Source organism: Myotis brandtii, unplaced genomic scaffold (genome assembly GCF_000412655.1).
Source record: "Myotis brandtii unplaced genomic scaffold, ASM41265v1 scaffold332, whole genome shotgun sequence".
Classification (NCBI taxonomy): Eukaryota; Metazoa; Chordata; class Mammalia; order Chiroptera; family Vespertilionidae; genus Myotis; species Myotis brandtii.
The window spans coordinates 2,236,454-2,257,384 of NW_005362797.1; the positions used below are offsets into that span (position 1 = coordinate 2,236,454).

A 20,931-nucleotide genomic window follows, 5' to 3' on the forward strand; every position below is an offset into this window, starting at 1 on the left:
CTCCCCCCCCCCAGGGCCATCAGGCCGGGAAGTCAGTGTGGACCTTCTCCAGGTAGAAACCAACAGCCTCCCGCCCAGATGCTTGCTGCCCCGTTTTTGTTGAGGTTGCTGCTGTTTTTTAAGCAGGGATACTGCTCACGCATGTGCTCATGCGATCCCACCCTTTTCTAAACCCCCTGTGACCCAGCACTGCCCTGATCTGGAGAACTGCGACGCGTGCCGCCCCTGTCAGGACACAGCCCTCCCCTCTGGAATCTCCATTCTCCCGCCGAGGTCAGTCTCCCCACCATTCGGGGAGGGTGTCTAAATCTGCACAATGGTAAGGGCTACAGGAGAAACATTTATTTATATCCCAGAGAAAATAAATGAAGTTTTTTTTAAAAAAGAGGAAGCTCCTTAATAAGGGGCTGCCTGCTTACCACCCCCTCCCTCAGGCTTTGGGAATAGCTGGAGGGAGGAGTAGCTGGAGGGAGCAGTAGCTGGAGGGAGGAGTAGCTGGAGGGTGCAGTTCTGTGATGGGTCCCCCTCTACCCACCCCCACCCCCATCCCGGCTGCGCCTGAAGCCAGGGTTCCTCCAGCTCCAGCCCTCAAAGACCCTTCAGGAAACAGAGGAAGTAGGGACACAGCCCAGGCATTTGGTTAAGTATTTTTAAAAAGCTTTCCAATTCTGCTATTTTTTTTCTCTTCACATTCAATATTCTTGGTTGCTAAGTGGGAGGAAATGTGGGGAGGTGGGAGAAGTGTGGAGAAACTAGGGGAAACTGGCAATGCGCACGCGGGTGGATTTATTTTCTCATTTCTAAAGGGGGCACAGGCAGAGGACCGTGCTCGGGCGCAGAAGGAAGCAGCGGCCTGGGGAGGGTCTCCTGCTCGCTGGGCTTGTGGCGGAGTCTCCCCAAACCTGCTGCTGCTGATAGGCCAGCAGGGAGGGGCTGTAGGGAGCATAAATATGAGCATTTTCTATTTCTGCTTAAAGACTTAGAGAAGGAGAATTTTTAAAAAATTAAAATGATCTTTATTTTCAGAACATACCCACAAAAGGAAAGATAGGCTTCTCATCAAGAGGAGGATTTATGGTTACAAAGGGAATTCTCGTCTAAGTCCTGCCCCCCAGCTCTGCAAGGGACTGCGTGGCTTTCCAGCATGAGCCCCCTCCTGCTGCACCCCCATGGGGCCTGCGGTCCCGTCTGTTAATGTCAGTTCCCAAGGACCCATGCCCTTAGCAGGGCCCTGATCATGACATGTTTAACTGCAGAAACTTTTGTGAAACAGAATCTCACCTGGAGCCCCACCTACACTCACTCTGCTGCTCCCTGCTGCCCACCCCACCTTTCCTCTCCCCAGGCCAGCAGCTGGGGGCCACGGCCACTGCCACGGGCCACAGTCACTGCCATGTGGCGGCCTCCTGGGGGGCCAGACTGAGCAAGCCACACCCTTAGTCCACATGTACCATCTGAGTCACACATTTTAGGCTCCCGACTTTTAAGAGCATAATGTGAGCTGGCCATACATCTACCTACGAGCTTGAAAAACACTCTGAATGTAGGAGCAGTTGTTTGAATGCACTGGAATCGTCACATCCCTGTTTGTTACATTACTTGCCTGATAGGGCAGGTGCATCAGTAACCTAGACATGCAGCAGAAAGAACTGCCCAGGCTTGAACATGGCCACAGCAGGTTATGGGGTGTCTTTCAGCACATGCCAGGGGTGGACAGTGCACGCCCCCAGGTGATCTGCCTCTGAAGGGTGGGGCCCTAGGAGTGACTCCGCTGACCACGCCTGGTCCAGATACAATCGATTTCCACCTTGCACAAAAGATAATCCCAAACAACATATTTCATTGTCCTACAGGACAGTGTTTTTGCATGTATTTGCAAATTTGTTTCAGCGTATCTATTTTTAAAGTCTTCTTTGAACAAGCCTTACCATTTTACTGATTCCCTCTTTAGCTAATGAGGTAAATAAAATCTTTGACACATGCTTAATTTCTATTTGAGTCATGATTTTAACTTTTTGAAAATAGCACTTTACTATGCCCATAGCAATTTCTCCTCTCCTTAGGAGGATGTGGCCTCTTGTCTATGCAGGTCTTTTAAATATTCCTGTAAGAATCCGATCTGGAACATATAACCGACTAGCCTACCCATAAATCATCAGATGGTCATCCATTGTGAGCTGAGCCGAGTGGCCACCATGGCAGCAAAAGCAAAAGAAACCCATGACCTATGGCTTCACCAGCCACCAGGAGAAAATCCCCTTAAAGAGAGAGCGTGGGAGGCTCCCCGCTGTCATCTGCTGTGTGGGGACCTGGAGGGGCACTGCGCAATGCCAATCAGAGGGCACTGAGAGGCAGGGACCCAGGCGAGCCCCACACGAAACAGGCCCCGCTGGCCTCTTACCTGGGGTTGGTTAGGTTGTAGCAGGATTTCCATATTTGCAGCATGTGCTTGCAAGTGAGCAGCGCCTCATCCGGGCCCCGGCACAGTGACTCCAGCTTCACTTTGGAGAACAGCAGTCTGTGGTGGGGAGACAGGGAGAAGAGGACACAGCTGACACCCGAGGGAGTGGCCTGGTTCGCACTCAGGAGCTACTGCACTCACTCCAGAATGGGGCGTCCAAAGGCCTCACCCCAACAAGGGCTCCAGAGCTCCCGGCTCAGCACGGGGCTTCGTCTGAGCCGCACCTGAGGCCAGTGCAGGCAATGACCGTGTGTGGTCGGGTGAAATTCATTGGAGTGGCTAATTTTATTCAGGACACAGGGATTTCATTAAGAGCCTGCTTTTTCAGAACAAAACCAATTCACCTGCAAAACTACAAAAATTCATTGAAAGCTAATCTTGATTTGTCTACAAAATTACACAGAAGATGTGTCTCAATTGATGTAAATATCTGCAATTAACCTTCTGCAGCGATCCTCACCATGTGAAGGTGGACAGATCTCATGAGCTTCGAAAAGCTGGAGCTGAAGCGCCGCGAGGAAGGGCGACCCCTCCTCTCTCTGTCTTCCCAGTCTGCTATTTAGCAGCCAGGACTTGATCACCTCCCTCCATAACCGCGGTCTCTTCCCTACTTTTGTTATCACCAATGGCTTCACCTCCATCAGACCTTCTGAGAGCTGAGCTTAGACCAGCCTTGGGCAAACTATGGCCCGCTTCATGGTCTTCCTACCCCTTGACCTGCAAAACTCCAAGAAACTGTATTATATAGACCTCTAGCCCTGGTTTTGCTCAGTGGTGACAGGGGTGGGGACGTACAAGGCCCTAGAAATAATTTGGTCTGGCCCTGCCAAGGCATTAGGAGTGAGTTAATGAAATGTTTGACCCAATATAGCAGGCTAATTTTTAAGTTGATAGTTGTGTATGATCCATGAATTATGTTATAAATATCCAAATGGCCCTTGGCAGAGAAAAGGTTTCCCACCCCTGGGTTAGAGCATTGGCCCTCAGACCAAAGGGTCACGGGTTTGATTCCCAGTCAAGGGCACGTAACTTGGTTGCAGGCTTGATCCCTGGCCTGGGTTGGGGCACGTGCTGAAGGCAACCAATCAGTATGTGTCTTTCTCATATTGATCTTTCTCTCTCTCACCCTCCTCCCTCCCTTCCACTCTCTCTAAAAATCATTGGAAAAATATCCCCGGATGAGGATTTTAAAAAATCTCCAAAAATAATTTTCATTCCCAGCTCAAGAAACTACAGTGATTCCTTACTGTCTGTAATAAGTCAAATCCCTCACTGAGTCCTTTAAGGCACTCTGCCCACTGGCCACGCCTATGGCACATCCCGGTCTGAGCATCCCTCCGATGGACCCTTTACTCCTGCTAATAGAGTTCACTGGCCCAAGGCTATGGTTCTGTCATAATTCTGTGAATATATACGCCATGTTCTCAACCTTAATCTCTACTCATCCACATATCTCTTCATTCTTCCTAAATTCACCTAAAACCCCACCTCATCAAATACGTCTTCAACTAATACCACTTTTACCCCTTCATAGTCTCTACCCAGTACGGACCAGATTAGCTGATGCTTGTTGTTGAGGAGGAGGAGTAGGAGAAGAGAGGAAGGAGCTCCTCTCCTTGTGCGCCTGGCCCTGCGTGTGGCCCTTTAAGAACAATGTCAATGCCATCTTTGTAAAACCCCTTCTCAGTGGCTGGTGCTTCTTTCCCTTCGGTAACAGAACCCTATCCCGTCTCGGGCCTCACCTCCATGGCGCCTAGAGCTGTGCTCGGAGGTCAATGGGCCTGAAATCAGCATTTGCTCACTGACTACTTTCTCTATAAACCAGGATATAAACAAACATGTTTCTAGTGGTTTAAGTTAGACATCGGAGAATCCCTCAGCCACCCGCAGCGTGACGGCCTCGCTTGAAGGCCCTTTGGAGGAGGAAAGTCTCTTCTTCCTCCGGGGTCCCGAGACGGAACGAGGGTGTCCTAACCGTCACTGCCCAAGCTCAGGGGTGAGCTGGCGCCAACCACGCCCTCTGAATGGAAGGCAGGGTGCCCCAGGGGACATGCGGGCTTCTGGGGAGTCGGGGGCCAGCTTCCTCAAGCCCGGGCTTTCAGGAGCCCGATGATGGAACGGCAGCCGGATAGTGCGAGGGATGCGGTCTCTCAGCTGCAAGCAGGTGGGCATAGAGAGGGAGCCCAGGCAGGAGGCCAGGACTCGGTTTCTGCTCAAAAACTCCTCAGGAAGAGGAAAGTCCCTGAGGCCTGTCCAGGCCCACCTGCAGGAGTGACAGCCACTCAGGTGTGTGGAGGGGCTTTAAGGGGCCAGATGCTGACGCCTGCTGATGTCTTCAGTGAGCCCGGGAGGTGGTGGAACATTTCCACCAGAACCTCCCACCAAACTGGGTCAACAGGGAGAGGTGCTACCACAGAAGGAGAGGTGCCAAGGGTCACCTGTCAGTTTCTGGTGGAGACCTACCAGAGGCCAAGGCCCGCCTGGATGCGGGCTGGTTGCTGAGCAATTCTGGCCTCGGAAACCTGCCTAGGACGGGGCGATGTTCTCTGGGAGCCACCCAACTTCCTCGTGCTCGGCCGGGCTCGGAGGGTGCCTGCCCCAGGGAGGGCCTCCAGCTGGTGGGGACGGTGTCCCCGCACAGGTGGTGCTGTGGCTCCGAGAGCAGTGCCCACGGGCCAGTTAACGGTGCCCAAATGCCAGAGCCCACTACCACACCTCAGCTTGGGGGAACAGTTTCGAGCAAGGTTCTTGGCTGGAAGAAGAACTCCCAATTAACATGAAATAACAGCTTGCACGCACTTGACTGAGGATGTGGAGTTGAAGAGGTGTGGCTGGATTTAAGGGAACCAGACAGGAAGAACAATAGGTGAACTGCTGAGCCCCGCTGATGGAGAGAGAGACAGAGGAGCACAGGAGAGAGAGACTGGCAGGGAAAGGAGCCCAAAAGCACGGGTGGGGAGAAGCGAAGGCTCAGCCGCCATTGACTGTTCCCAGTACAATGGGCAGGACGCCTCGATGAGCCTCCCCCTGCGATACGCCCTCGAACGCACAAGTGAAGGCGGAGACAGAGGCTCTGCCTCAGAGACTGCTCCTCATCACCATGTCCCCAACCCCGAGCTCATTCACAGGCAAAGACAACACCAACAACAGGACAAGGAGAGCATCACCATATTTGCCGAGCCCTGCTCCCACACGATAGGGCTGCTGGGACCTCTGCCAGTGTCACCTGAGCACGCCAACGACGACTAGCATGAATTTGTGCGGGTGATGTCCACAGGTATTACACTCACCTACCGAGGAAACCGCGAGGCCAAAAAACAAGCTCCGAGAAAACGTGGGACCAACCAGCACGGACAGCATCTCAGTACGTGGCACCTTTAGGGGGGACAGTGGAGAGTGGCGGCCAGAGACCTGCTGCCCGTCACCCGAGTCTGACCATGACTAAAGTGAGATGTTTCTCTAAGAATAGTTAAGAAGTCACCTGCTGGGAAAACGGTCCACTCCTATCCCCTATCTCTGGCTCAAAGTTCATTAACCCAATTTAAACATTTGTTGTTCAGAAGCTGATTGAAAACTTACAGGAAACTAATGAGGAACAGGAGAAACTTGCTAAAATGCCCATCTGACTGTTACGAACAGCTCAAATCTAGTGTCTCACGCAACACCTTTCGAGACCTGGCTCCTGCCCATGTCCTTACCCTGCGTCGGCCCACTGCCCGCGGGGCACATCCCTCATTCAACCAACATCAGCTTCTTCCACCTGCCACCCTCCTTCACGCCCCTGGGTCTCCGCACACGCTGTTCCTTCTGTCTGAAATGCCTTTCCATCCTTTTCTGCTTTTTAAGCATCTACCCATCTTTCAAGATTCTGGCCAAATCGCACCCCTTCACTGAAGCCAGCCTGAAGTACTAGGAGCTGTCTACTTCCAAATGGAAATGCAGTTCCAGAAAAGACAAGCGCTCTCAACTGTGGGATAACAAGCTACAAGCCAGGAAACTTCCGCTTGCAAGACAAGTGACAGAGCAGCAGCAGCAGCTGTCAGACACTTTAAATATTAAATCACTGGTTCTTACAACAGCCCTGCAGGTTAGGCTGAGAGGGAAGTGCGTGTCCAAGCTCACACTGCCAGGCACTGGGCGGACAGCGATGCAAACCCAAACCCACGAGGCTTCAGGGCGCCGAACAAACCGAGGAGAATGGCTTCAACTGGTCTAACCACACCACGACACTAATGATGCCGTGCGGCACTTTCTAATCCCCTGCCAAATCGCTCACACCCTAAGACATGTGAAGATCCGTGCCAACTGCCGTGTGGAATTAAACGTGGCATAAAATACAGTTCCTTGCCCTCAAAGAATTTACAGTCCAACCAGGAGGAGAGACCAGACCACGGGGGCAGGTGGTGGCTCTGAGGCGTGAGAGGGCGGCAGGAGAGCCGGAGTCTGGGCTGCGGGGTAGGTCCTGGGGTAGGTCAACGCGGGTCTTTAAAATACTTGCCTGTGGCCTGTGCTCTCTGCGACCTGTCTCTTTCACCTAAAAGTCAGGCGCCTATAAAACTCTAGTCATTTGAAGGGTCCAGTTAACCAACTGGACTAAAACGAACAGAAATGTGCGCAGACCTAACGGAACTCTACCAGCAGATGTCAGCTCACAGGCCGCCTGACGGAGACCCCTACACTATGGGCTTTTCAGGGATCGACTCTGAGTACCTGTTCCCTTGGCAAAACCCCAAAGCACACACACACGCTTACTGCTGGTCGGAGTGCCTGCAGAGCCACCGCAGGAGGGTGGGAGGGCAGGGCTCTTCCCATCCATGCATCTTCTCTAGGATAAAGCCCTTGCCTGGCCAGTATGGCTCAGCATCGGCCCAGGAACCAAGAGGTCACTGGTTCAATTCCCTGTCAGGGCACATGCCCAGGTTGAGGGCTCGGTCCCCAGTAGGGGCCGTGCAGGAGGCAGCCAATCAATGATGTTCATCTCTCATGGATGTTTCTATCTCTCTATGCCTCTCCCTTCCTCTCTCTCTAAAATAAGAAATCAATAAAGACATTTAAAAAAATAGAATAAGGCTCCATTGAGCGACTGACCCGGGAGGTGCACTGTCAAGCTCCCGCCTGGGAGTTTTAGCCCCTGAGGAAGTTCTAGACTCCAACCACGTTGAAGGCCCACGTTTCCTCAAGAAGGAGGTGCTGTGCAATGTGCCCACAAGACTGGGCAGGCCACTCATAAAAAATAGGATAAGGCCCCATTGAGCGACTGACCCGGGAGGCGCACTGGCAAGCTTCCGCCTGGGAGTTTTAGCCCCTGAGGAAGTTCTAGACCAGGGGTGGGCAAACTTTTTGACTCGAGGGCCACAATGGGTTCTTAAACTGGGCCGGAGGGCCGGAACAAAAGCATGGATGGAGTGTTTGTGTGAACTAATATAAATTCAAAGTAAACATCATTACAAAAAAAATTTTTTTTTTTTTTAGTTTTATTCATTTCAAACGGGCCGGATCCGTAGTTTGCCCACGGCTATTCTAGACTCTGACCACGTCGAAGGCCCACGTTTCCTCAAGAAGGAGGCGCTGTGCAATGTGCCCACAAGACTGGGCAGGCCACTCAGCGTTTCTCCACCACGGCCTTGCTGTCATGTGACTGTGCCAGCCCAGGCTCCCAGACCTGCTGGTTCCTGGGAAATTCACACTGCACACCCTTACGTAGCAAAAGGAAGTCTTGGGAGCAGACGCCTGGCTCTACGGAACTTAGCAGCCCCTCATCCTTGGTTGAGAGGCTGCGCATGAGTGGCGGGTGTTGGGGATGGTCCATCCTGAGGGCTGGCAAAGAGGAGGGCTCCTGGCCTAGTCCCGCCTCTTCTTTCTGACAGGCAGGAGCTCCTGCTAGATCCCTATCAGTTACATTTTGCTTCTCATTTCAGTCAGAGTGTCAACAATCTGGACTGCTCCCCCATCCTTCTGGCGATATTTTTAGAACAAATAACTGACATATTTAGCTAACATAAATCACCTCAAGAAACCCCAGTTTGGCTCATTTTTTTGCTCCTGCTTCGGCCACTAATCGGATTAGCGTCCTAGAGCCAGCACTGAGCTGGAAATGGCCCAGATTGAAAGCACCCCTGGAGTCACACACCGCCCTGTGTCAGGGGCCCCTGGAGTCACACCGCCCTGTGTCAGGGGCTCCTGGAGTCACACCGCCCTGTGTCAGGGGCCCCTGGAGTCACACCGCCCTGTGTCAGGGGCCTCCTCCCAGGCCCGAGGGCGGCACCTTTATGAAGGGGGCCCTTTCATTTAGCACCGTCCACAGAGCAGCAGCACGTGGACACCAGCAGGCAGGACGGTACCTGGGTGCTGTCTGGCCAGTGGAGCTGGGGGCTGAGGGTGGAAAGGAAGTCCGAGGCAGAGGACCTGCCCTGGGGCTTGGGGAGCGGCTGGCGAGCAAGCGTCTTTGGCACAGAAGGCGTCAAACAGCCTCTGGTAAGGAAATGTGTGACCAGGAACTATCTGATCTACTCTGGCTCTAAAATAAAATAATCTGTTCTTCCTAAACCACAAAGCCATGGGTCATTTCTAAATGGGGAGCAGGTGACCTGCAAGCGAGTCTACTCCCCAAAGGCCATGTCCCTGTCTCCCCAAAGGCCAGGTCGCTGACACGGGGCAGTGTGACTCCAGGGGTCCCTGACTCAGCTCCCTCGGCCGATTTCCCCACATTCCCAAGTCTGAGGATGTGACGTGGACTCGAAGGAATCCACGCAGCCTGTAAGACAGAAACGGCTCCCTCCACTGAAGTCAGGCGGGAGCCAGGAAGAGAGAGACGTGCAGAGTGCTGGGAAGATGGGAGCGGCGGTTAAGAGCACAGATGTGGAGGCCAGACTGCCTGGGTTCAAATCATGACTGCGCCACGTACTAGGTACATAATCTTAGACAGGCTACTTAACCTCTCTGTGCTTCAGTTTCCTTATCTGTAAAATGGGAATAATACTACCGACCATGGTTATACTGATGATTAAATTATTTAAAATGTGTTGAGTGCTGATAAGAGTTGCCTATGACAAAGCAGTGTATAGATGCTAGTGATCATTATTACTACATGAGTGAGTGAGTGAATGTTATACATGTTCACTTCTCTCCATACAGTTAGTTCCCACTGGCGTACAAAGAAATGGGTTTGTTTCACAGAATCTGCTTTCACACGTGCAGAGTAGAGACCACACACAGAGAGGAGGGTGTTGTAGACGAGGGTGTGGTCCTCCAACCAGGCCACTGAGGATCTGTTCAGCAGCTTCTGATAATCAAAGTTATGGACCAGAAAACACACTTGGTCCCCTTGTTTTTGTCTCCTTCACAGGTTTCAGAAATTGCTTCCCTGTGCTTTGTGGTAAGAGTTGATGGTTTCAAGTGTGCTATTGATTTGCTGACCTCTCTTAGAGCACAGGAAAAGGACCTGTAAGTATTCTATTTAAATAGGAAGGAGTAAATTAAAATCAATTAAAAATGTAGGATGAGGAAAGTTGCTCAACCACAATTGGTTTCAGGGCAAGAACGAAATGCTGGCAGTGGCTGCTCTTAGAAGCCGTGCGGGGCTTACTGAGTTATAACAACACATATTAGTGACACGAACAGAACGTAACAAGCCGTCAGTTCTCATCCCAATATTTCATCTACAAGGGACTCTCCATGGCAAACACACAAAGTCTTTGAGGGTCTGATCAAAGCCCTGGCGGCAGACGGCCACACTGTCTGTAGGAAAGATAAGGGTTCCAGACTGCACCGGGCACCGACTTCTACCTTCTCAGGCCAATGAGGAAAATTACTAATACAATGTACTAATCAATTAGAAATTTTTCACAAAGCTGTATTTCAAAAGAAGGATCGAGGCTCTTATACCAAGTACAGTAAACAGTGAATCTTTCAGAATTTATTAACACTGTTCAGTATAAAAATGTATACTTTGTTAAAATATAGTTTGGGAAACCTCAGAATGTTGTTAGAGAGATTTAACACATAATCAGAAAATATCAATTTTTCATCCTTTTGTTTAGGTACTTAATATTTAAAGGGTTAAAAATACGTGTGTGTTTTTTTTTCCAACAGAAAAAGAAGGCAGCATAAAGGGAACAAGAAAAAAACAAGACACATGTAGAAATGACCAACATAAATTCAATCATATCATTAATTATAGTAAATGCAAAAGGACATACATTTGAGACAAAGGCAGAAATTAATTAAAGAAGCAAGACCCAGCCATATGCTATCTATAAGAGAAGAAATCTTTGGAGACATGCAGCTGAGAATTTTCTGGAAGTGATAAAAAAGTACAAACAATGCCAACCCACAGTTTTAAAAAGTCAGGTGAATCCCAAGCAGGACCCACTCTTACCTGTGTTGTCATGAAACATGAAACATCAGCGACCACGGCAAGAAGGCCAGAGAGAAAGACAGGGGACAGGAAAATGAACGAAGAGTAAACCCTCAGCTTCCCAACCACGACAAAAGAGCAGATCACTTGTGCTGTAGAAAAGGTGAGCCTAGAATTTTACATCAGCTTGACAACCTCTGTTTGAGAGTAAAGACAAATCTGTTTTTAGACCCAAACTCAGAAAGCTAGCCAGTCCTCGCTAAATAAAATCTCTAGGTTAATCATCAAACAACCACCAAAACAGAATCTTTCTTTTCCAAAGTAGTAAAGGAAAATATATAATAAGAACATAATTGATCTAAAAGAAAGCGGGAAAGGAAAAGAGAAGGTATGAAAAAAGGCAGGACAAATAGAAAGCACAAGTGAGATAACAGACACTAAACAAATATATCAGTATTTACAATAAATGGAAATGAGCTAAATATTCCAGATAAGAACACTGGCCTGATTTTTTAAAAATCAGCTATACATAATGAGCACAAGAGAATTTCTAAAACATAAGAATCTAAGTAAGAGAATGGAAAAAGATATTACACACACACACAAACACACATTTCTCTATATATGTGTATGTGCACATGTATGTGGATATATGTATGTAGAGGTATGTCTATGTCATACAAAATAGACTTTGAGGCGAAATGAATTATGTGACCTATTACATAGTGATAAAGAGTTGAATTTATCAGGAAGATGTAGCAATTCTTAATGTATATGTACCTAATAATCCAGCTTTGAACCACATAAAGCAAAGATTGCTCTAACTCCGTGGTGAGACAGGACACCCTGCCACCCTAGTGGTAGATTTCAACTCGGTAATTTTTGGATTAGACACAAAAAATCAATAAGAATAAAGATCTGAATAGCATAGTTAATAAAACCAGTCTAGGCCATAAACCAGTCTCAAATAATTTCAAACAGATGTATATATACGTAGATTATAGTCTCTGAACACAATTCAATGAACAAACGATAAGTTAAAAAAAACCCTGCATATGTTTGACAATTAGAAGACACGGTTCTAAAATAATTGAGCAAAAAATATAATGTAAATTTAAATATATTTAGAGCTAAGCAGTAACAAAAATTTCAAATATTGAAACTTGTGGTTTAAAGCTAATAGAGTACATAGCGGGACATTTTTAGTCTTAAATGCTTATATCAGAAAAGAAGGCAAAAAAAATTAATGGACTAAATATCCAACTTAAAAGATTAAGAAGGAAAACCAAATAAAAGAACAAACTCAAAGAAAATGGAAGAAAAAAATAATAAAAATAGGAAGAGAAATTCATAAAAGAGAAAGCAAACATATAGTTGAGAAGATAAAAAAGCTTCTGGTTCTTTGAAAAGATCAATGTAACCAACAAATTCCTGGCAAGACTGTTCAGGGGAGAAAAGAAAATGCATTAAACAATATCAGAAATAAAAAGACTTAACCACAGATGCTGTGTGCAATAAATAAACAAAAACATCACGAGCAACTTTATGCCAATAAAATTGAAAGTTGATATGAAATGGACAAATCCTTAAAATATGTATTATGCATTATACATAGCTTAATAAAATAAGTAGAAAACCTGAACATCTCATAATCATTTTTAAAAAGCATCAGAAGTCTTTCCATAGAAAAAAAGACCAGCCCCAGGTGGTTTTACAAGTGAATTTTACCAAAACATGTTATTCTAGGAACAAATAATTCCAATCTTACATAAATGATGTCAAAACACACAAAAAGAACAACTCCAACTCACCTTAACCTCATGCCAAAACTTGACAAGGTTATAGTGAAAAAGGAAAATACACGCTATTTCACACATGAACACAAATGTAAATATTCTTTTAAAAAGTAGTAAACTGATAACATAAAAAAGCTAATAGATCCTGACCAGCTTGGGCTTATTCCAAGAATGTAAGTTTAATTTAACATTTTAAAATATCAATTAATACAATATTCACAGATTAAAGGAGCAAAAACCATATAACCAACTCAAAAATATAGAAAAAACACTTGATACAATTTGATATCAATTCAAGATTTAAAAAAACTTTTAGCAAACCAGGAGAAAGGAAATTCCTTAACCTCTGAAATAGAGGTTTAAATAGAAGAGCATGGAAATCTTTTTCAGGTGGCTAGGAATAAATCTAATTAAAAATTGAGCAAAATCTTTATGAAGAAAATTATAAAACTTCATTTAAAAAGCGTTTTTTAAAGGCCTACATAATTAGAGATCTAATGACTATGGATGAGAAGACCCACTGTCATAAATAATTCTCCCCCGCGTGAGCTATTAGATTTAAAGTAATTCCAATAAAAAAAAATCTCAATAAGATTTTTTTTGTGTTACTTGACAAACTCAAAGGCCTGAGGATAGCAAGATACAGGATGGACCTACCTCAGATAAAATAAAATAATGATGAAAGAATGGTCATCACACAGAGAAGGGTGCAATGACTAATGAATACGTAAGACAAAGGTGGCATCGTGGAGCAACAGGGAAGGGAAACTTTTCAATACAGGATGCTGGGAGGATTGGGGATCCATATGGAAACAATTACATCAGATCCCTCACATCATCCTAAATAATAAAAGCCTAAGATGCTAAGTGTCTGGTCGTCTGGACGGCCATTCAACCAATCAAAGCGTAATATGCTAATGATATACTAGGCCGCTCAACTGCTCACTATGACATGCACTGACCACCAGGGGGCAGACGCTCTGACCAATAGGTTAGCTCAGTGGTCGGCAAACTCATTAGTCAACAGAGCCAAATATCAACAGTACAACAATTGAAATTTCTTTTGAGAGCCAAATTTTTTAAACTTAAACTATATAGGTAGGTAGATTGTTATTAACTTAATTAGGGTACTCCTAAGCTGGCCTTTGCTAAAAACGTCCTCAATCTGATTGAAGTACGTTCGCTGAGGTTGACCCCTTCCAACTCTCCCATCCACACTTGTCTTGTATACTTGTTTCGTCTATCTCCTTTCCGAAAACCGACTTCTGTGCATGGGCCACGAAGTTTCAATCGCACTGTACGTACGCACCTGCACGTGGTATTTTGTGGAAGAGCCACACTCAAGGGGCCAAAGAGTCACATGTGGCTTGTGAGCTGCAGTTTGCCAACCACTGGGTTAGCTTACTGCTGGGGTCCAGCCAGTCGGGACTGAGTGAGATGGGCTGGACATGCCCTGGAGCCCTCCCACGGTCCATCCCCAGCCCTAATCGTGCACCAGTGGGGTCCCTGCAATCCAGGCTGAGGGACCCCCCACCCCCAAGTGCACAAATTTCGTGCACCGGGCCTCTAGTACATACATAAAACAATCAATTCCAGATGAACTCCCAGCTTTAAGTGTGAAGAGAACGAGAGAGCTCTCAGAAGATAACTTGGGAGACTATCTTCATGGTCCTGGAGGAGGCCAAGGTTATAACTAGTCACAGGAGTACTATCCTTGGATATGATTGATAGATTCAACTACTTTAAAATCAGTAACTTCTGCCCTGACCGGTTTGGCTCAGTGCATAGAGCGTCGGCCTGCGGACTGAAGGGTCCCAGGTTCGATTCCGGTCAAGGGCATGTACCTTGGTTGCAGGCACATCCCCAGTAGGAGGTGTGCAGGAGGCAGCTGATCGATGTTTCTCTCTCATCGATGTTTCTAACTCTATCCCTCTCCCTTCCTCTCTGTAAAAAATCAATAAAATATATTTTTTTAAAAAATCAGTAACTTCTGTTCATCAAAAGACATCAGTAAGAGAAAGCAAAGACAAGGCACAGCTTGGAAGATTTTTGCAACACATATAACCAATGAAAGCACTTGAAATCATCTACACTAATAAAAGAAAAACATGCAAATTGGTGTCACTCCACTACGCCCACCAGCCAATCAGGATGAGCATGCAAATTAATCCAACAAAGATGGCGGTTAATTTGCATATGTAGCCGCTGAGCGAAGACTGAAGACTGAAGAGGCTTGGCTTCTCTGCTGTGACCAGACCAAAGGCCTGGGTCCTGGGTGCCAGAGGAAAACCGTGCCGGCAGCCAGGGGAAGAAAGGCCTATTGCGCGAATCTTCGTGCAACGGGCTTCTAGTAATATATAAAGAAATCTTACAAATTAGTATGAAAAAAGACAACCCAATCAGAAAAAGACTTTTACTTGTGCTTTACAAAAGAGAGAAGCAAAATGGCCAATAAACAAACAGAAAGGTGTTCAGTTTCATTATAATGAAGGACAGGCAACTTAAACTCACACTGTGATACCATTAACCAACAACCACCAAAAATAAGTCTGACAACACCCAGTATGAGTGTAAGGAGCCACATGGGTCCCCAGGCACTGCTGGTGGGAGTGCACAATGACACAACTGCTTTGGAAAACAGTTTGGAATGATGTGGTGAAATGGAAGATACACATAGTCTATGGCCCAACAATTTCACTCCAAGGTGGGTGTATAGCTAAAGAAATGCTCGCACATGTGCACAGGGAGCCTGTGCGAGAATGTTTACAGCAGCATTGTTCATAATAGCTGAAAACCACCCACACACCACTTACAGTAGGCTGGTAAGACAAATCTCGGTAAGCTTCTACAATAGGTGCTGTTCATAGTATAAATGAATAAATTGCTGCTGTGTGCAATATGGATGAACCGCAGGGACATAATGTTAAGCAATAAAAGCAAGTACTTTAAGGATATATTCGGTATGATTCCATTACAATTTTTTTAAACATGCAAAATTAGAAATTTTCGTTATTTAGGAGTAAAGCATATATGGCATAGAACCACAAGACAGTGCTCAGTGCAGAATTCAGAACGGCGGTTAACCTGTGAGGTGAGAGGTAAGGCTAGGATAGAGGGGTACACAGGAAATTAAAATCAATATTAATGTTCTTTTTCTTAAACGAAGAGGGGGTATACATACATATATCAGTTGTATTATTGCTTCAAATATATTTACTAAGTCGTTTTTTTGCTTCTACTTAATATTTAATACCAATTTTAAAAGATTCTAAAATATCATATTTGAAAACACTGTATCAGTAATAGAAAGAGGAATTCCTACGAATTACTGAGTGACTACCATGCAATGATTACAATGAAGGAAGGCATTGATTGCAATGCCTTAAGTGCACTGGCGAAGGCAGCTCAACGCCCTGGGAGTTCTGGCCTCTCTGGTGTTCATCCTCACTGCCACTGGACATGAGAGAGGTTGGTGTTTAAGTACCTGGGGTAAGCTTAACAGGGACCAAAAAGTTCTGTCATCCTCAGGCTAAGAGGCTGGCTCAGTTGCTTTCCGTTCAACAGCTGAACAGTGGGAAGGGGCTCACCTCCATCCAGCAGGTGCTGAGCACACATCCACTACGCCGCAGCCTGTGGGAGGCATGGCTGGGGGGACCCAGCCACACAGGGCAGTCCCGCTCCGAGACCCACAGACCGCTGGAGACAAGGCTGACAAACACGCGGGTCATACCGCGTGACAGGTGCCCGCAGGATCTTGTGTAGGTTGCTGCTGAAATGTTTTACCCAGGCTGGGAACAAACCATGGGATCGACTGACTACATCTGGCCCAACTTTTAATAAAGTCTTCTCGGGGAGAAGTCTCTCACCACAGAGGAAGAAATACAAATATTTAAAAAGCAAACAAGTCAGGGCTGCTCTCGGACCTGCTGACATATGCTTTGCTTTTTTTGAGCTCACGGCCTAACATTAAAACAACAGGCTTGCATTCCTCAAATATCTCTACTGCTGTTCTCCTTACACTGCCTGAAAGGCTGTCGGCTGCTGTCACTGGAGGCATTGCCGTATTAGCCGCCACTGTTTACTGCTTGCTGTGTGGGTGGCTATGGCTCTAATAAGCCCTCCCCGGGAAGGTCCCCCAGGCGTCTCTGCCGGAGCCTACAGCGAGTCTCAGCTCTAATGAAGGCGCTGGGGGTGCGCGGCGGGAAGGTGGCTTTATAAATATGGATGAGAGAAGCGGAATTTAATTGCATTGGGCTGTACTTTACCGACGGGTAAAGGACGGGAGACTTTTTCAAGTGCTTTCACCACTTTACGGTTCCATGGGCTAACCAGCTTCGGCTAAAATCCGAGATATATTCGGTATGCAAAAGAGCAAGCCTGAGATCTGCAAGCAGTAAACACTGCCGCAAAGCTCTTTAGTTCGCTCTGCATAAATAGCTGAACCTACAAAGGAAATCTCTAGTCAGAGGTTTCCTGGTTATAATGAGAATTTTCTGGATGGGGAGAAGAGAGTGCTCTTTTCACTTGGAGACAAAGAAATGTTTGTAATGGAAATGTGTGCACCGGTTTTCCAAGGGGAGCTGCTGAAACTCTCTGATTAAAAACACAGTGAGGTGATGAGGCAGAGAAATCAAGCCAAAGGCGATCCACTTAAAATGTGGGCCTGCACTTATTTCTGAAGGTGGAGAGAGCCAGCCCGGCCACCAGCTTCCTGCCCCATTACTGCCCCTGCCCCTTAGACAGTTAGAACCTGCCAGGTGCAGGGCTGTTGACTGTCTCTGGCCACTGTGTACCTGTTACTAAGCTACTCCCCGAGGAAAAAATAGGAGCCCAGGAGCCCAAAGACAAAGTCCTGCTCAGCAAAGCCTCGGCGACAAGCCTGGGTTCGGGGAGTCTACGGAAGCGTGATGATAAGTAGACCGTCCAAGCACCTAGCAGTCTGCAACGACAGTTCTTAGGTGAGGTACCAATATTGACTGATTTGAGGAATTCTGTTTCCTAGAGAAGAAAGCCAAGGCAGAAAGAGGTCAGCTATCTCATTTGAAGTTGCTGAAATATAACCATCATCTGACACCTTGGAAGGGAGACCCTGGAATTAACGCATGACAAACAAGCCGTGAAGCTGTATTTCCTGGGTTCCAGTCACTGGAGTTCGTCTAATACAATGTTTGTCATATCCAGGTGTGCCTACCAGTATTTACTTAACATTTTTATTGAAAGTGACTTTAAAGCAACTCATTAAAAAAATTTCTTAGTCTCCCTCCGAGCGACCATTTCCATGAAATCACACTTTGATATGCAGTTATATTTTTCTAATGTACATTTAGGAATGCATAACTATTAAAATAAAAACGTTCATCCACAGCCCATCTAACATCCTCTCCTGTGCCCAAGGGTACACGGTGGAAAAAACAGATCACGTATTTTAACTTAACAAGGACGACCTAACAGACTACTGCTGACCCTTGAACAATACGGTTTGAACTGCGTGGGTCCACTTACATGTGGATTTTTTTCAATAAATACTGTAAACGTATTTTCTCTTTCTTAAAATTTTTAAAATAACATCCCTTTTCTGTAGCTTACTTTACTGTAGAGTGAAGTATATAGAATACATGTAACATACAAAATGTGCTAACCCACTGTGTATGTTTAGTGGTAAGGCTTCCATCAGCAGTGGGTAGTCAAGCTTCTGGGGCGTTAGAAGTTCTCCCCAGATCCTCCACTATGCAGGGGTTGGCATCCCTAGCCCTTGCATCAAGGGTCAACAGTATATGTGTTTCTAAATATCATGAGGAAGAAAGAGTAAAAGGAGTTTTGTACTATTTACTCTCAGGGTGTCCACGAAGAAGTCAGATTTCAGAGAAGGACGTTGGGAAGAAGTAAATGTAATAGCTTTCGCATAAGGAAAACGCAAGCCCAGGGTCACTCACAGGAAGTTCTCCGGGTACTCGCTCAGGGCCATGTCCACGATGCTCAGCGCGTCGTGGGAGTGCTTCTGTGCCGACAGCAGGAGGGCGAGCAGGTGCAGGGAGTTGACATCATCGCCTTGAAGCTGAAGAGCCTGGCGGACATACCCCAGAGCCTCCGGTATCTGGTTTAGAACAAAACCAACAAGAATTTTTAAACACACGTGTGCACACACACATGCATGCACACACATGTGTACACACACGCACACACGAAGCCATCTTTATGAAAGTACCGGGATATTGGCCACAAACACGAAAACAAGATGCTCTCTTCAAGCAATAGTCTAATCATCAAAGTAATACCGCATGCACACACATGTGTACACACATGCACGCACATGTGCGCGCACACACACACACGAAGCCATCTTTATAAAAGCACCGGGATATTACCCACAAACACGAAAACAAGACGCTCTCTTCAAGCAATAGTCTAATCATCAAAGTAATACTGTTTCTCTGTGTAACTGCCAATACCCCTAAGTAAACACTTTCTCTTTTTCTGCAAAAATGATCTACTTTGAATTATGCTAAAGATAATTTTACTACATGGAGGCACATAGCAATTGCCAGAGGTTTTTAGTGGAATTTAACAGCCTTAACTGAACTGTTCTCACTTTTTAAAGTATTACTGAAATAAAAGTGCTTAATAAGTCACGAACTTTAGAACAGCTTTCTAAATGATCAGACACCCATGATTCCTGCCAAGTCCCTTTGCCCTGGTTCTGCATCAGGGAAACACACACACACACACACACACACACACACACACACACACAAACGCCCCACACCTTCCCAAACCACAACCCAAATACCCTGATCCAAGAAACAAATGGCAGTGCCACGTTCAATGCCACATTCAAACTCAAGTGGGACCGGACACAGCCTTGACCTTAAAATGCAATAGCTGTTCAAGACTTTCTTCAAAATCGTCCACACACGATGGTTGATAAAATGCACAGATGAGTACTGAACACCCTAGATTCCATGCAGGTTTAGCAGTCTCTGGGGAGAATTACAACCTGAAACTTTCTCCACAGCTGGGACCCCTCCGCTCTCTCCTCCCAACGTCAGTCCCCTGGCTGGACCCCTCTCAGCTCTCCTGCTTCTTCCCAAACTCTCAGAAACCTCAGTCCTTAGTAGGAAGCCACAACTTTGTTTTTTTCCAAATCGGTTAGTTTCCCTCTGCAACTTCATTTTGATGAATTTGATTATAAATGTTGGCTACAGAGGCTTCCTGCTTTGAGCCACAGAGTCATGGCTAACACAGCTGGAAGGGAGACCATCTGCCCAACCCATCATTTATGGGAGGAAGCTGAGTCCAGGGGTGAAACGACTTGAGCAAGGTCACCCAGCTGTTGAATTTCTGGGACGAGAGTGGCATCTAGATCTTCTGATTCCTCTCCCACCCGCTCCCCCTGCTCAAAGGGCACTGGCTCTAAAGATTACAGGCCACAAGCCCCTGCCCGAGGTCAGCAGGAAGTTCAGCTTCCGGGGCCTGGGGTTGTCATGCTGTGCACTCACAAAGGCTCTGTGACCTTGTCCATCCCCCGGTGAGAACTGGGGTGTGAACAGCGCCCAGCCTGCACTGTGGGGAGGGTCGAAAGGCAGGGTGTCAATGTGCAGTCTGACCAAAGCAGCCAGGGACAAACTGACAGGGTTCACAATGGCATCCTGCAGGGACAGCTGACTTGAAGGAATGCAAGGCTGGCTCCTTCATTCAGCAAGTGCTCCCGAGTGCCTGCCACCTGCCAGGCAGCATTCCAGCTGCCGGTCAAAGCGGTGACGATGACAGTCATGGTTCCTGCCCGTGTGGAACCTCCCGTCAGGCGGGAAAGACACCAAACAGGAGAGCTGAGCAAGAGGAAGGGCCGTGCAGGCTGCGGCAGGTAGGAGGCTTCACGGGGGAGGGAGAGAAGGTCCTGGTGGGGGGGAGGGTCCAGGTGGCCATCACGAGCCTGCAGCTGTGAGCACACCACACCAGGTGCGAGGACCTTGGTTTCCTTAGTCCCCAGGTCGCCAAAGGGAGCTGCCTCTCCGGGAAGTCAGATGCATGCCTGCAGCCGGGCCTGCCAGGGGAATGGCACGTCTGGGGAGCTGACCTTTCGTTCACCCTCCAGTCAGCGCTCTGGAATGTGCTGGGGTTACCACCAGTGTCTTGCACCTGGTGGGCAGGCAGGCATGCGGCCAGAGCCTCCAGAACAGCTGGGAGGGGACAGGAAGGGACGAGAAGGCAAAGGCGGCTTCTGGAGACTGCAACAGGGAGGATGAAGGCCAGCGAAGCTGTCCCTCCACCGAGGACACTGCTGACGCTCCTACTCCAGGAGTCACCACGCGTAACGTTCA

General features: G+C 47.2%; 1 protein-coding gene across 3 annotated transcripts in view; it reads right to left on the reverse strand.

The window, feature by feature from the left end:
- TTC7B (tetratricopeptide repeat domain 7B) overlaps positions 1-20,931 on the reverse strand; it is a 185,146-nt gene that overhangs the window by 56,065 nt on the left and 108,150 nt on the right. For all 3 annotated transcript variants that reach the window (XM_014543676.1, XM_005871192.2, XM_014543675.1), the window contains 2 exons: positions 18,547-18,707; positions 2,402-2,518 (listed from right to left, as the gene is read on the reverse strand). In XM_014543676.1, coding sequence (XP_014399162.1) covers positions 2,402-2,518; positions 18,547-18,707 — 278 coding nt within the window. The remainder of the gene's footprint in view (positions 1-2,401; positions 2,519-18,546; positions 18,708-20,931) is intronic.